At 39.5% G+C, this 16,130-nt stretch overlaps 1 protein-coding gene across 10 annotated transcripts in view; it reads right to left on the reverse strand.

Moving 5' to 3' along the window:
* dysf (dysferlin, limb girdle muscular dystrophy 2B (autosomal recessive)) overlaps window positions 1-16,130 on the reverse strand; it is a 102,754-nt gene that overhangs the window by 39,963 nt on the left and 46,661 nt on the right. For 7 of the 10 annotated variants that reach the window (XM_019354593.2, XM_019354590.2, XM_025904449.1 and 4 more), the window contains 4 exons: window positions 15,667-15,828; window positions 11,750-11,927; window positions 11,577-11,650; window positions 2,954-3,013 (listed from right to left, as the gene is read on the reverse strand). In XM_019354593.2, the coding sequence (XP_019210138.1) occupies window positions 2,954-3,013; window positions 11,577-11,650; window positions 11,750-11,927; window positions 15,667-15,828 (474 nt within the window). The remainder of the gene's footprint in view (window positions 1-2,953; window positions 3,014-11,576; window positions 11,651-11,749; window positions 11,928-15,666; window positions 15,829-16,130) is intronic. The other 3 variants (XM_019354595.2, XM_019354591.2, XM_019354592.2) reach the window with 1 other exon arrangement.

Raw genomic sequence — 16,130 nt, forward strand, 5'->3', positions numbered from 1 at the left:
CACCAGTGCCATCTTTAAAAGCAAGGACACATCTGGATGATGGTCTGGGCAACAAATATGTGCAGCGCTCAGATTCTGGAGTTGAACAGCAGCTTACATCAGTCTGTGGCTGAAATTAGCAGAACAAGAAAAACAATAATGATTTACTAAGCTATTTTGACATCTTGTTTCTGGTTACAGTGTCATTATAGGGCCATAAATGTGTGTTTCACAAACCCCCAAAAATGCCACAAAGTCGCCTGGCACGAAGCCATGTCAGTTAGTTTCTCTGGATCCAAAGCAGCCAGGAAGGATTTATGGAAGTTGAGGTAAACTGCAACATTTTCAGAGCAGGATTTTAACCAAAACTGACTGCTTTCTGGAGACAAAGTGGAATAATTCTAATGAGAATTAATGGCAGAGGTACAATCACAGTTTTTAAAGAAGGAGCAGAATTCATGTAAAAGCACGTCACCGATAGAAAAAGCAGACACAAAAACCAGATTATAGTGACCTGACAGATTTTTGAAATCCAGTTTCCTAATGGAAATGAGAAAACACAGAGGCCAGTTTGATCCACAATATATACTGTCATCGTGCACGCATTCTGCCGATGAGACGTGACATCTAATGTTCATTTTCCATCTGAGCGACGTTAGATCTCAGATATCACGAAAGGGGGGCTGGAGCCTCCGAGCTTTGAGGAGCCATGACGCTCCTGACAGCCGATCTTCTTAAAGTTTTCCAACTCTGAAACTAAATCTGACTGATCTGCTTTGGAAGCGGCTCTGCTGAGCGCACACTCTGCTGCAGTAATCTGGTAATCATCAGACATACGCGCATGACCCGTTCTTTTGGTTGCGACCCAGAGATTAAGGATGCCAGGATTTACGGCACATGAGAGAGCATGCTTTCTTTCTCTGGTGCCGTGAGATATTAGCCGCCTCTTTTTGCTCCTTTAGTTGAAACTTTTCTGACTCTTTTCATTCTCTCTGTTTCTCTTTTAGTCACTTTCTCCCTCCTCTCATTCATCCATCCCTCCTCTGTCTTTTAGTAAGAGCTCACAGAGAGTTTTGGTATAGAGGATCTATAAGCAGCTCTGTTGACTTTGGCCACGGCCAGACAGGAAACGGAGCCTTTAATTTGACTGCTTTAAATATCTGACCCTTAATAAAACAAATATCTTTGTTTGGAGAGGAAGAAATCCCCACCCCCCAAATTCGAGCAGGAAAGGAAAGAGCACTACTGGATGTGTATGTTTGTGTGCTCAGGCTGGTCCGGGTCATTCTTAGTCTTCAAATTGACCTGGCTTAGATAAATAAAATAGAAGAATGTAACAAGGAGTGGAGCCCCCCCCCCAAGTTCAAATGTGGGATCAGATTTCCTCTGTAACCGCACAGCTCGGTGTGTCGTTCTGTAAAATCTGGCTTTCTCGAGTAGGATGCATTTTTCTGACACGAGACCAGCAAAGCAGCAAGTCTCCCGTTTCATCCTGGCAGCAGGGAAAAAAAGGCCCACTTTTATCTAATTCCAGATCGACCCTCATCTGTCTGCACTCAGTGTTATTCAACACTGTCTTACTTCAAATAAACTTCATCTATAGATAGCAACACTAAAACTGTGCTACTGTCTACACACACTGTGACCTGGCATCACCTGAAACATTGTTTATTGTTTATTAATTTTAGATTCTGACTGCCTTTTTACTATTTTTTTTTTTTTTTTTTTTTTTTTTTTAAACTTAGAAATGTCAAAAATTTCCCACAGACTGTTTTGGACCCCATCCATTTATAGGGTCTTTTCAGCACTGTTTTGGGGGTATAATAGGCAGGTAGGTGCTTATAAGTAGTGCTGAAAAACAGCTGGTTGGGACTGAGGGCTCACATTCACACCTATGGCCAGATAAGAACCACTGGGCCACAGGCATAAGGACTTGTCAGCAATCCCCTGGCAACTAGTCTCTGACTGGTTGGTGAGTGCTTGCTGGAGGTTGCTGGCTGTTACTGAGCCTGTGTGAGTAGGAACCTAGCCTGGAGTACCCAGAGAAATACGCAGGCAATGGAGGAACATGCAAACTCCAAATGAAAAGGCCTCATTATTGCAGGCACATGCTACTATAGTTTCTTGGTGCACTAATGAGCAATGAATGTCACTGCAAAAAACAAAAAAACAAAAAACAAAACCTCAGGTTTTGAATCTGAGGTGTCAGACATAAAGAGAAACCTTTTTCCAGACATATTTTCAGTGACCTGAAAGAGCAGCATTTCACATTTGATGTTTTTTTTTAAACCAAATTCCAGCATTGTATTTTGAGAGCATATTAAACATCTTTTCAACAAGTTTTTGCTCAGTGGCAACGACCTTCTTAAATTTTCTAAGAAAAGATCAAACACCTTAGTGTTCTTGCAGTGGAAAAATGCCAAATGATGATATACATTAGAGAAACAAATTAATAAAATAGAGTTAGATCCAGTAACTCTGATTTAAATGTAAACTTGGGGAGGTTTTTTTTTTGGACAACCATTTTCATTTTACAGCAGCTGTTTCCTTGTGGACTCCTAACAACGCCCATTTTATGAATTTTATCAACAGTTGCAACCTCACTAACATCTTGAGTTGTAACATATTTGTCTCATGGTGCATGTGGTGCACAGCCAAATGATAAGGAGGGAGACCAAACATTTGGCTGAATGCAGTGTTCAACATAAGAGCGACATCAGTTTCAACTAGTATCCTCAGCCTGGTGACCACTGTAAAAATTTCCTGGCTCTGGTGTAGACCTTCTTAAAAAATCTAGACAGTCTGTTGCCAATATGCGCAGATTTAACAATTTAGACGATTAAATGGGAGGCTGGAAGGTATGGTGTATGGATGGATGGGGAAAAAAACAAGTGCAATGAAAGGTAAATGCAAAGCATGACTGACATTCTTGTTCAATGAATGAAATGAATGACAAGATGAGTTTGTTACCTACATGAAGGCTGGAACTAGAGGTTGAAAGGTTAATGATAGCAGAACTGGTTCCATCTGCAAGCTACAACACATATATATACACAGAAACACACACTTTCAGGTTAGTTTGTTAGAGTTAGCCTCAATATTTGCAACACATCTCAATGATGAATCATAAAAGACAATTTCAAGATGTTAATCACTCAAAAAGAAGGAACATGATATTAGAAATGTACATGAAAATTACAACATTAGACACTGTTAGACATTATCTACTAACATTTGAAGGGACATCAGCGAATCAAACACACAGAAACATCACTGTCACCATGGTGGGTTCTAAACATGAACTGAGTGTGCAATTGTGTTATTTCCCTGGAAGGTCCCACTATGGAAGAAATGCAGATACCCAGGCCTAAGTCATCACTGTAGACGACCACAGCCCTAACCCTAACTCTAACCCAAGGCAATCAGAATATGCCTTTTTTTTTCCTCCATGATATTGGTAAAATACAGAAGTAATAAATCTGTTTTATCTTCCACCAAAATACACATTAGATCGGGATTGGGGTTAGTGTTAGTAACGACAGTATCTTATACCTCACAGAATTTACTCTGGTAGACTGTGACAGAACCCAGATTAGGAGGACAAAGGACCAGATTTACTAAACATGGGTGATTTACAACAGTTAAGCTGTTTTTATTAACATCAGCACAGTAAGTTAATTTCAAAATCAAACATAAAAAAACACACCTTTTTTTCTGTTTTCTGTTTGAGCATCTTTATAAACACCAACAGTATTTTTCCTTTTACATCACTGTATAATTGTACAGTGGTATATAAATACAACTCAAATGAATTTAAAGGCCAGTTTGCACTCGCACCACTCATTAGTAAATCTGGCCTCAAGTGTTTAGACAAAGTTAGACATCAGCTGAGAACAGAGAAGGATAGAACAAAGATGGGATGGGAAAACCTGAATGCAGTTATTATATTTTTGTGCCAACATCACCTTGCAGTGGTGGACTTTAAATTAAAAAAATATATGGACATAACCTGTAGATATACCTTCAGAAAAAACCTCTTAATGACTTTTTGACCTCTTAAATTAGTCTTAACTCTTACTATAATTGAATGTACTTTATAGTCCCATAATAGTTATAAATGAGGATTTACGCATCATTTATGTTAGGCTGGGCCAATCTCATGATTTACATGTCACTACTCAATAAGCATGCAGTGAACTTGCTTTCACAGTCAGATCGCCCCCGTCCTCACAGTTCCAGTCCTTGGAGCACCTCTGCCAGATCTAAGGGGGTAAATCCTGATGCCTTTATAACCAAAAGCCTGTGTAGCAAAATGGTTGGAAAGTAGGTTTGTGCTCACGGACGATGATGCAGGTAACGGACGATGGTCAGAATGATTGCCAAAAGCTAGCAAATCATAGTGATATTTTTGGCTTGTTTCCCAACTGATTATTGTTTGATTCCTATTAAACATAATCTGTCTTACTATTATCTTGGAAAAAAGGATGCCTGTGCACATGCACATCTAGCTTTTTCTTTTACCAGGTTTGATGTTTGTCATTTTAAAGACTGCTGAGTACAGGGAAGAGCAGCATAGAGAGAGAGAGACTGAAAAAGACATCACTAAATATGGAAGTGGTGAATGAAGACCCTATGTCTGTCTCTCTTTGTGTTTCCAGCATTACTGTTGCTGGGAAACGGTATGTATTGTGGAAGGTGAATAGCGTCCCGGACTTCCCAGTCCAACCCTAGTAAACCCTAGTGAATTTTCAAACATGTGTAATGAGTTCAATTTGGAAAACAGAGTATCAGTATTTGTTTGTTTGGACCATTCTGAACTAATAGCCAGGATATAATTCACTGGAAAAAAAAAATGCAGCTTTTAAATGCTAAACTCCTTTAAAAATCAGAACAAAGTTAAGTGGTTTTCAACCCATGTTTAACCAAGGTTACATGCAACCTGATCTCAGTGAATAATGTGAAGTGACCACAACCTCCTCAAAATGCATTATGTGGTGATGGCATGCAAGGCACCAGGAAAACAATGCCAATGGAAAGTCAATGAGGAGCTTGGTTGTGGTGGGTGGACAAATTCGCTGGCAATGACGCTGCCGCAAAAGTTGACGATCTCTGCATCCAGAGGTGGGGAGTGTGCTGGTAGCTTGAATTAACCAAAACTCTCACATAAGGGAGTGGAGTCATTATGAATTGATGTGGACATCACTGTCCACTAAACTGTGGACAACGATGTCCTTGTAGTACTAAAAACAAATTGGTTATCTACAGTTCCAATATTCAAGTATCCAACTGGACACTTGATTTGATTTGACTACAACTGGTTGCCACATGTCTCTGCTGACTTTGACTTTCATGAAGAAACCTCAGATCAAGTTAAGAAGAAACAGATGAAGCTCCACAAAGACTGATCATCAAAGACCAATTTAATTAAACAAGTTAGCTGTGTGCCAAGGTTTTTTTTTTTTTTTTTTTTTGCAAATTTTTTAAGTGCTACAAAGAATTTCAGCAGTACAAAGAATCCGCTGAAACAAAGCTGCTTGTTGCTGACCAAATGTCGCACTTTGCTCCATTAATTTACAACTTCTAACTCATCGCCGGGTCTGAATCTGCAAATTGGGTTGCCAAGAGTGCAGATTTTCTTTTTAAGCTGTCACTGCAAATTTATCATCCAGTTGCGTGACTGTTATTGTACCCACACAAAGCTGTTTTGATGATGAACTGCACATTTTAATTGGATTAGGGTGTTAATGTCAGGGAGTGTACACTGATTTCAACACCCGCAGACGCACTAATTAACCTCGCTTATTTAGCTCATGTTGTACATATTTTTTTGAACTCCCATGTCACTAAACATTTACCGCTGCCCTCCCCCCTCAAACACAACAAGGCAATTGAGGTTTTGCATCAGTGCAAGAGAATGGAAAAATGGTCAGTGTCGTAAGAATGAGGTAACAGCAGTATATTAGAGACAGTCCCATGATGTCTCCTTATGTTAAATAGCGCACGTATTTGTGTGTATGTGCTTTCCTTATGATGTAAGTGCATAAAGCATATCTCCATAATGTTGATCATTTAGTTTTAACATGAAGTTTTGGTAGGTTTGGTCAAGGGTTTAATTATCATTTAGATAAATTAAAGTCAATGTAATGTCCTCTAAGTGACAGAAACACAAATTTGTGTGTGTGTGTGTGTGTGTGTGTGTGTGCAGCTTTTGTGGCGCCTGTGGGTTAAGGGATACCAAGGAGGGCCGCACAGAGAAATTAAAAAAGGGAAAAATTCCAGCAGGGATTTCAAGATGATGAAAGGATCAGTGAGGGGATGATTGGCTGATGAACCACAACAATGAAGAGAGAGAGAGGAAACGGAGGAGGATAACATGAGGATTCCCCCTAATGAGCTGCCACATTAAAACAGCTGCCAGCTTGATCGATAGAGAAGGGAAGAAGGAATGAGAAAATGAATTAAAAGGGTAAAGAGGGGAAGGCAAAAGACGGATGGAGAGAGAGAGTGTGAGAAAAACTGGGTTGACTGGAGAGGGAAAATAAAAAACAGAGGTGAAGCAAGCTTGAAAAACAGAAAGATGGAGAAAAATAAAATGGAGAGATGAAAGGATTGCTGAATAGATGAAAATTGTGCAAAAGAAAGTTTGGCTAAAGTGAAGATAACACAAGAATGGCGATAAATGGAGATAGTAAAGTAGGAAGGAAACTAGAAGGGAAAGGGCAGAGGGATGTAAGGAATGGAAGGATACATAATGAATGAAAATAAGGACAGAAGAAGAGATGGAGGTTTCACTGGGAAAAGGGTGACAGAAAAGGGAATAGAGTGAAGTAAAACTTTATGTAACAAGGAAAAGAAGCAAGGAAGGAAGGCAGAAGAAAAACATAATTTGGTAAAAGCTAAAAAGAGCCAGGAAACTGTGTGAGCAGGAAAGAAGGAACAACAACTGATAAATAAAAGGAAGAAGTTAATTAACAAAAACAGATTTAGAGAGTGCATCTAAAAGAAGCTAAAAGGCCACTGAGACATCAGCTACTACCTTGTGGGCCAGTGGTCATCATGCTAAAAGGCAGCAACAGCACAAACACAATTGAGTTATCAAGTTCAGTGAGTGTTATTAGTCAGCTGTGTTGGCACATCAACCAGTCAAACTGGCGGTGTTCCTAACTTGAAGCCCCAGTTTGTCACAAGTTTTACCTGTCGGACAGATGGCCCCACATTCGAGTCTTGTTTGTTTTTTTAGAGAGAAGAGGCTTTGTCCTGGCAACCCTTGCAAATCAACCAATTGCATTTGAGGAGCAGCACCTGTCTGTAATTGTACTTTTAAATCCTATGGAAGCAGTAAGGGTGTAGGTAGTACAGACTTTATGGACTTCATAGAGTCCTATAAAATCATTCTTTTTCATAGTCTGGGCATTTCTCCTATTAAGTTGGTCATTTTACCCTGGGAGCCCATCACGGGTAGTTCACTTCTGGAGGCAGCCCGAAGCGGCTACTTGAGGAACTGCAGTTTTTGGCAATTAAGCATCCATTTTTCAGCACTGGATATTTTACAAAGGAGGAAAGTGGCAGGAACTGATAAAAAAGTAGTGTGGGGAAAAGACGAATGTAGAAAAGAAGGAAATAAATGTTTTATTGTGCAGAGGAGAGAGAAGAGGGAGAACAATAGACAGAAGCAAAGGAGGAAGACCGAGGGTTTTGAAAAGCAAAAAAAATGAATGACAGCTGATGACAGCAGAGAGAGGAAACTGAGGAGAAGAAAAGAAGAAGTGATAGACATCAGCAAGAAGGTGCAGGGCTCCAAAACAGAAGTCTTGAATTGTTTTACTCTCACAGAGGAGGCTGACAGAAATCACGAGCTTGGAATTCTTTCCAGAAAACTCACAAGTCCTCTGCAGATTCACTGTCTTCAAATGTTACTTCAGTATTCTCAAAGGGGCCAATCCAGTGGTTTTCCATGTTGTAGCCCATTAACTTCAAATCCTGCACACTTAAACATTACTGCAGAACATTTTCCAAGGCCTGCCACACTGTCTTTAGTGATTTCTGAACAGGCAACCGTTGGTTTTGCATAATTACAGTTCAGAGCAAATACCAACCAGCAGAGACAACTCGTCTATTCTTTCAGTTATGTTAAAGGAATATTTTCATATTTTGATGAATGTTTACTTTCTTATCATGGCTGCCAGATGGGTATTTTAGCATAAAGATTGTAGACAAGGGTGCCAGTACCTTTACTATCTCCAAAGGTAAGAGCAAGACTTCTACCCTTAATGATCATGTAGACTGTTTGTCCCTACCCTCTGACCTAACATATAATTATCATAGAGGCAGAAATATGCCATAAACTGTTAAAAGTGCTGAAAAATAGATACACTGGCCATTTTGATGACACAATGCTATTGCAAAAGTGTGGTTAAGTTTAAACACAGTTAAATGTTGAGACTCTTTAGAACGCCTTTAATGCCACTAAAACGTGCCCACAAACATGCTTAACCAGTGTGGTGGATCCAAGTGACAACAACCCAGGGCTTAAAGATGAAGCCAAAACACGAGCGCCAAAAAGTGCAGTTCTTCTAATGGACACCTAGGGCTGACTTCACAAGTTTGTCAGTCCCCAACAGGGTCTCATGTTAAACTGTTAAAATAAAAAACATATTTGAGGGGCAAGAAAATAGTGTTTGCTTCAACAGACTATAAAGCTATGTCTTCACGGAAACCAGTACAGTGCCATGGCGACCAGATACCATAGAAATGACACTTGTTGACTTCAAGGTACAGGTGATGCAAAGTAAGCAGGTCCTGAAATACACTTTCCTCAACTTGGAGGCAAGCAACTGAAGTGACTATCAATAAGAGTGCCAGATACCAGTGATAAACCTATGACCTGGTAGTGAATACATTAGAGGATTACCTAGGCAACTGGAGTCCGAAATGTCCGCTGGCAACCAATGGTGAACTTCGAAGAGATGCATGGCAAGTGAATGGCTCCCTGTGTGAGTAACAGATGTACCAACACAGGCAGCTGGAGCCAATCAGTGTCTGCTAGACCTCATACATTGCTTCAGGTCATTAAATTCAACTGAATTCAATTTGTATTTATATAGGGGATAGCTGTAGCTCTGGTGGTAGAGCAGGTCATCTAACTGGAAGGTTGGTGGGTCAATCCCCATCATGCCAAATATCATTGGGCAAGATACTAATGCAAAGTTGCTCCGAGTAACTTGGGATCTGAGTAACTCAGGATTGTTGCTCCCCAGACGTTCATCAGATATGAATGTTAGATAGAAAGCACTTAAAAAGAGCATAGTAAAAGTCCTTGGGTGAATTAGGCAAGTTGCCTAAAGTGTTCTGAGATAGAGTAGAAAAGCACTTTATTAAAAAAGTCTGTTATTTATCTCAAAGCTTTGCCTTGCTTGTTCTTAATACTAAATAATTAAACTGGACTTCTTTGCCTTTACCTATTGGAGGGCTTTAGATGGACTACCTGGCAAAAATCTTGGCTTTCTTTATGCTATAGATCATCTAAGAACGTTTCAGTTTTGGCAAGTGAAATTCTACTGTTATCGCCGGTTATTAGCAGTCTTTGGTGGCTATACAGTTTATGGATGGAGCTTTTCGTAACCAACCTCACAAACATTAGCTGATGACTTTTACCTTGTCATCCAAATCAAATTGGTTCTGGCTCTAAATAACAAACCCATCATGTCAGAGACCAAAACTCTACTGGTGAACCTTGAAAATGGAAAGTTTATATTGGCTGTGTGTGGTTATGCATGCTGCAAATATAAAAAAACACCTTTGACATAAACTACAGTTTGGTTCAGAAGCATTTCCAGACACCTTCTTGTACCATTAGTAGTTGTTATTATTATTATTATTATTATTAAACTTAATAATCAATAGCCCAGGAAGCACTTATTGCAGTGATTTACTTATTGTTTTGTTTTTATTTACATCCTAAATCGGGCCTACTTAGGCCCAACTGGGCCAAGCTTCAAACATTTTTGTGTTTTTATACGCATTGTAACAGATCAGTTTTGTGCTCTCTATTGGAAACATAACATTTCGCCATCCTTACCAAACATTTCAAAGCAAAATGTCTGTGAAAACAATACCAGGCGGTTTCTATTGAGCTTGGAGTTTTTGTTAGGTGGAATTAAAGATTTGTTAGAGTCTTTCAAATCTCATTCAGCCTGACGATACAGACTTACTGTGTGTTTAAAGAAACATGTTTCTCCATGAAGAGCCATAGCCCAGAGCACAATTACATATTCAATAATAAAAACAACAACATTATTAATAATCACCAATTTCTTCTCATTTGATCAATTCCCTTCTGTGTCACCCTCTCCATGTCTTATACCAACACTGCACTCTGGTAACTCTTCTCCTCCTAACACTATTTTTAGAAAATGTAACAACAACAACATCTTAAACATAATAATGACTTTGCGTTTTTGCAGTTTTTGGGGGGGACCACAGTTTGATGACAATGCATTCCTCTTGAAACTTTCCAGCTCCCTTCAGTCCTCAAACATGATTACACAACGATAGCTGCGGTTTGCGAGTGTGTGTTTAGCATTTATAGCGCTGCATTATTTATGTTTGCTCCCTTCAGCGGAACCTTGTGCGGTCTGCCAAACCAATAAAGCCAAATTATGTCGCGGTCTAATTCTATACAATCTTCTATTCACTAATACACACAATGAAACCACTTACGACTGTGGACCAGGAGGGGGGTAAGAGGGGATATTAAAAAATGCTTTAAAAAGACTGCATTTTGTTAGTAATTGACTTTATGTGTTCTTCAAACTGGGATGTCAAAAATCTTTGACCAGTCATCCAGGTAAGGAAATCCCAAAAAGTTGATCCTGTTCATCTGGATGTAGCATTTTGATCTTTTTTATCAGTGGTTGTGGATGAATAGTCATGAAATGAATGAATTTGCATATTAATGCTCAAGAATCTGACCTTACAGCCCATTGTTAGCCAGTGGTGCTAGTTTCAGTCATTGTGCACATGTACTCATTAAACGGTTGGAGAATCCTGCAGTCAGTGAGACTGAAGAAGTCACTTGGATGAGTGATGAAACGTTTCTCCCTCTGAAAATGCTACGTCCAGATGAACAGAATCAACTTTTTGGGTATTCCAAAAATAAAAAATGAAAGGGTAAGACAGTGGGACCTGTTGCTATGAGCCTAATTAAGGCTGTTTCCTGTATATAGGTTCCCTCCTCACCACTATCCCTGGCAGTTTTAACTCAATGTGAAAAATATTCTTACTAAATTAAAAATTTTATCTGCATTCAAGTGATATTGTTGGCAAGGCTCTTTTTTTCCCCCCTTTTCTTTAGTTAAAGACTTTGGATTTCAGCAGGAAGGTGAAAGTCACAGCCCAGCCAGAGAATCCTTAAGTTAGTGAGAGGAAATTTAGAGATGAACACAAAAGTGTTTTTTAAGCTTTAAAGGCAGTTTTGTGGCAATTATTTAAAGTACTAATTACCAGTAATTACCTACTGAGTAATTAGCCAATAATTGTGCAGTGTTGTGTACACAGAGCAGGTTTAGGCAACTAGCTGATACAAAAAGCTCTTTTACCTGGTCAGACACAAGCGGCTGCTCATCATCAATGTCAATAAAAACCTCCCCAGAAATTAACTGGGGCGTCTCACCTACACGTGCCAACACACACAGGAAAAAAAGACAATTAACATTTATCATCAGTGTTAATCATTTTTGCTGTATTTTTTTCCCACTGCTGTGTGCCTTACGTCTCCATCCTTCCTCCTCTCCCTCCAACTCCACGGCTTGTTCATCTTCTTGGTTGTAGCGGTACTCCTCCAGCGAGCGGATGGTGCACTGCCCAACCACCGGCTTCCTCCCAAACTGACGATTGTCAATGACTTTGATGACGATTGGCGGCATGTAGAGCTCCTCCTGAGGAAGTCTCTGTGGTGAGATGGAGACAGATGAAAACACAGGGACGTAAGCGTCTGGCTGCTTAACATCTATTTCTAATTGGTTATGCCACCTGCCTGCATCTTGTTGACTGGCTGTGGCTGCTGATTGCCTAAAACTGATTGGTCACCAAGGCATGACCAATCAAGGCTTCAATGCACCTTTTCAGACGTAAAAGAAGAAATAGCTGAATCTGCAGAGGTGCAGATACCATCTTTGTGATGGAAATCAGGGTACATACAAGACTTTGAGTTAAAGTGTCTTGACACATGCTCAATCATCCAGGTAAGGAAATCCCCCAAAAGTCGATTCTGTTCCTCTGGACGTAGCATTTTCAGTTGGAGAAACATTTCGTCACTCATAATCAAGTGACTTCTTTAGTCTCAGCTGACTGCAGGTTTCCCCAACCTTTTAAACAGTACCTTTGCAAAACCCTGAAATTAGCCTACTGACTGAACAATAGCGTGGGAGGTCAGTTTCTTGATCATTGGATTAATATGCAAATTATCATGACCATTGATCAACAACAACTGATCTCTGTGAATGGTACTGATGGCCACTAATCAGTCACTGACAGTGACGAAACATTTCTCCCACTAAAAACAAGACGTCCAGATGAAAAGAATCAACTTTTTGAGACTTTGAGTTAACATGTAAGTTAAGGATTTTAATGTAAAGTGACACAAAAACAAGCTCAAGAAAAAACAAACAAGCATACAAGTTTTAGTAAACTCTGTCCTTTTCAGTACTATGCCATTTTGTTCTGTCATGTAAGTGTCAGTTCCTTGCATTATATATGGCTCAATTAATCTTAATCACACACTAGAAATTTTCACGACTGTGTTTTGCAAAAACAGACTGTTGTGAACTTATGGTGATGATGACCCTGAGGATCCAAAATTATATTTCAGCCTAAGCCTTTCTGATTTATTATTATAATTATGGATTTATTTAAAGCTAAAGGTACTCCTGTGCAAAAACTTTGGAAGGCTGTGCTTTTTTTCAGACTTCCTCCTCAGACACTCCTGTTTCACTTTCTTCAGTCGGTGTTTCTCCTGTTATTTTGCTGTTGTCGTCTTTTATGGATGCACAGTGGTAGGAACATCACGTTCCATATGCTTTTAATTTTTCTATGCACATATTGGTGTATTAAGCCCATTCTCTTCAAACAAACAAACAAACAAACAAACAAAAGAATGCAAAGAAAAAACAAAAACCAAGAATGGACCTCATTCATGTGAGTTTATGGACAAAATGTAATCAAACCTTTCTAGAATTACTCACAGCTGACTTAACCAGAGCAGAAAAAACACCTTATATCTGCCACAGCCCAATTAGAAAAATTAGAAAATTACAAAGCAACCACAAATCTGATCAACACTGAGCATTTTTTCCTCCTGTTTTCATAGAGTCATCATGATCTTCTATTAAAGAGGATTAAATTTGGGTTTAAATGACATGTAGCAACATATTTTGTGAAATCTTTACAATCCTCTCTTGCGATTTCCTGTATAAGATCTCTGACTTTTGGTCCAGAACGTCTGCCCGCTTTAAGTTTGTAACCTTCATTCGGTTGTACGTCTGCAGGCTTCAGAAGACAAGCAGACCATCACCTGACCTGCCAGGCATGTTGAAAGTCTCCCGCTTGATGCTGATACTGTAGGTGCTGCAGCTGGCAGAGCTTCTGCAACAGCTATATGCACTTAAATAAAATTCAACTGGCTCAAGTTCCCTCAATCCCTCTGACTTTTACAGAGAGCTGCGGTGTGGCAGAAGAAGAATCTCAAAGAACCAGCTGCATAATGAAACCCTCAAAACATTTACAGCAGCTACATCTGAAGACAATATGCCATTACAACCTCATTTATCCAAACTCACTCAAAGGTAAATAAACAATGGGTTGGTAACTGTAATCGGTTTGACCTCTCTGGCTTTAAGAAAGGCTTAAGTGACGCTGATGATGCTAAACTCACACAATAAACTGAGAGAGCTAACATTAGGTGGTTAGACACTTCAAAGAGTAATATTTAAGGAAACTATGCCCATGACATTTTCTTGTGCTCCCGTGGCATACGAAAACACTTACGCAGTCATCTTAAGGCCTTAATATTGTTAACACTAAATGCTTGGAATTGGTTCAGGGGCTAAATTTAAGGGGAAAAGAAATGTGCACATTTCCACAGTCCGATTGAGGCTGTCACACTCGTGCGGTGGTCAAAACAGGACCTTAATCTTGTTAACATTAAACTGCAGGAGCCAAAGCAAGGATCTGCATTTAAGGGAAAAAAGTGAATATTTCCATACGCCAGTTAAAGCTGTCATAATAAAACACGGAGGTGATCAACTTCAGACCTTAATATTGTTAAACTCTCTGGCCTGTTTGGAGCCGCTGTTAGGAAAAATGTGTTTAATATTTCCATATTTCAGTTTAGGTTTTCATAAGAAAACACTTAGGTGGAATTCAATGGCACCAATGTAAACTCAGTGGAAACATATTCTCAGAGGACAGTGTTACATTTGAAGGATAAGTAACGACTGGTACGATTCCCTGCTCTGAAGGTTGCGGCTGGTCTGATTAAAATAAATGAGTGAATTAAAAAAAATGCTCTTTCAAAGTGACAGTGAGAGGAACGTACGTGTCGACGTGCATGCAGTTGGGTTTTTTAGCAACCATACAACTCTTTTTTTAACCTGTTATAACTTGAGTTCTTTCATAATAGCCCACTATATTCAACTCTGCAATTCCTCTCAGCCTTACAGGGCATTTTAGCTCACTTTTGGCTCCCACTTATACATAGAAATAAATTTAGTGAAACAAGAGCAATGAAAAAGATGTCAGGAGCCCATTTCACGTGAGTAGTCTTGTAGTCTTCACATTGGTAGCCTGATACAAGATCCCAAACATAACCCTCATGTTACAACAACTGCCAAAATAAAGTTGTTGTTTTTTTAAATGTATATATAGACAGCGTACAGGGCAGAGGTAGAGAACTTGTCCTGCGGGTGCTCAGAGAATAACCTGATGTTGAACATCCTTAAAACAAAATAACTCATAATGGACTTCGGGAGGCAGAGACAGGTCCACTCCCCTCTCATTATAAATGGAGAACGGGTGGAATCTGTCTCCACCTTCAGGTATCTGGGCACCCACATCTTCGCTGATCTCACTTGGACCCACAACACCAACGCCCCGGTAAAGAAAGACTAGCAGCGGCTGCACCTCCTCCCTGCTGGCCTTCTACCGCCCCTCAATGGAGAGCGTGCTGGACATTTAGTACGCACGGGCCAAGACTGAGAACAAGAAGGCTGTGCAGAGGGTAATTAACACCACCCAAATAATCACTAGCTAACACTCCTGCTAACGTCTAACTCTGTTAAATTTGATCAATTCTGTTTTCATAACTTAATTGTTACACCTGGTAAAGCAGCAACACTGATCATTTTATTAAAGATGAAAGAATTTAGACAGTTTTTAACTCTCAGTGATAATTAACTCTTATCTAAAGAAACATTCACTTTTCTAAAAATACATTTTAAAAAATCTGCTGCAGCACAAAAGGAAACTTCTAATTTTCTTGGAAAAAGAGAAGGAAGTTCTCTATTCTGCCATTATTGTGGTTTCACTGATGAAGATAAATGAGTAACACAAACCACAGCAGAGCTGTCCTTAACATGGAAGCTGTGGGCACTGATTACTCTGTGTGTTTAAGTATATTACAGCATAGCTCACCACATCAAGGAGAAGCGTATTAATGTCAAAGTTAGGCTTCTTCTTCACACTGCGGATGACGCAGCTCTGGACCATGCTGCCTCCACACTCCACCTGCAGGCTGGGGGAGGTAACGCTGGCCAGCTGGAAGCTCTTCAGGTTCCGGACGCCCCATGCTAAAATCTGACAGGACGACACAGAAAAAGTGGTGTTGGTGTTGTCATTTTTAGACTTGTAATAATTAAATCTATCAAACTGCTCATAGATATTCAAATATGTTAAAGAAACAAAATGAAGATCCTTTAAATTTCTTTAAGTTTAAAATATAAAGATATTTAAAGACATTAATACTGAAAAACAACAAAAACTTTCAGTTAAACAGATTTTTATCATATTTAATCACTGAAGAGGATGCCAGATCCAGACACATAGAGAAGCATTAACCAAGCTTTCTTTAAGGCAAACCAAAAATCCAGCAGGAAAAG

The sequence above is a fragment of the Oreochromis niloticus genome, linkage group LG3 (genome assembly GCF_001858045.2).
Source record: "Oreochromis niloticus isolate F11D_XX linkage group LG3, O_niloticus_UMD_NMBU, whole genome shotgun sequence".
NCBI classification, from domain to species: domain Eukaryota; kingdom Metazoa; phylum Chordata; class Actinopteri; order Cichliformes; family Cichlidae; genus Oreochromis; species Oreochromis niloticus.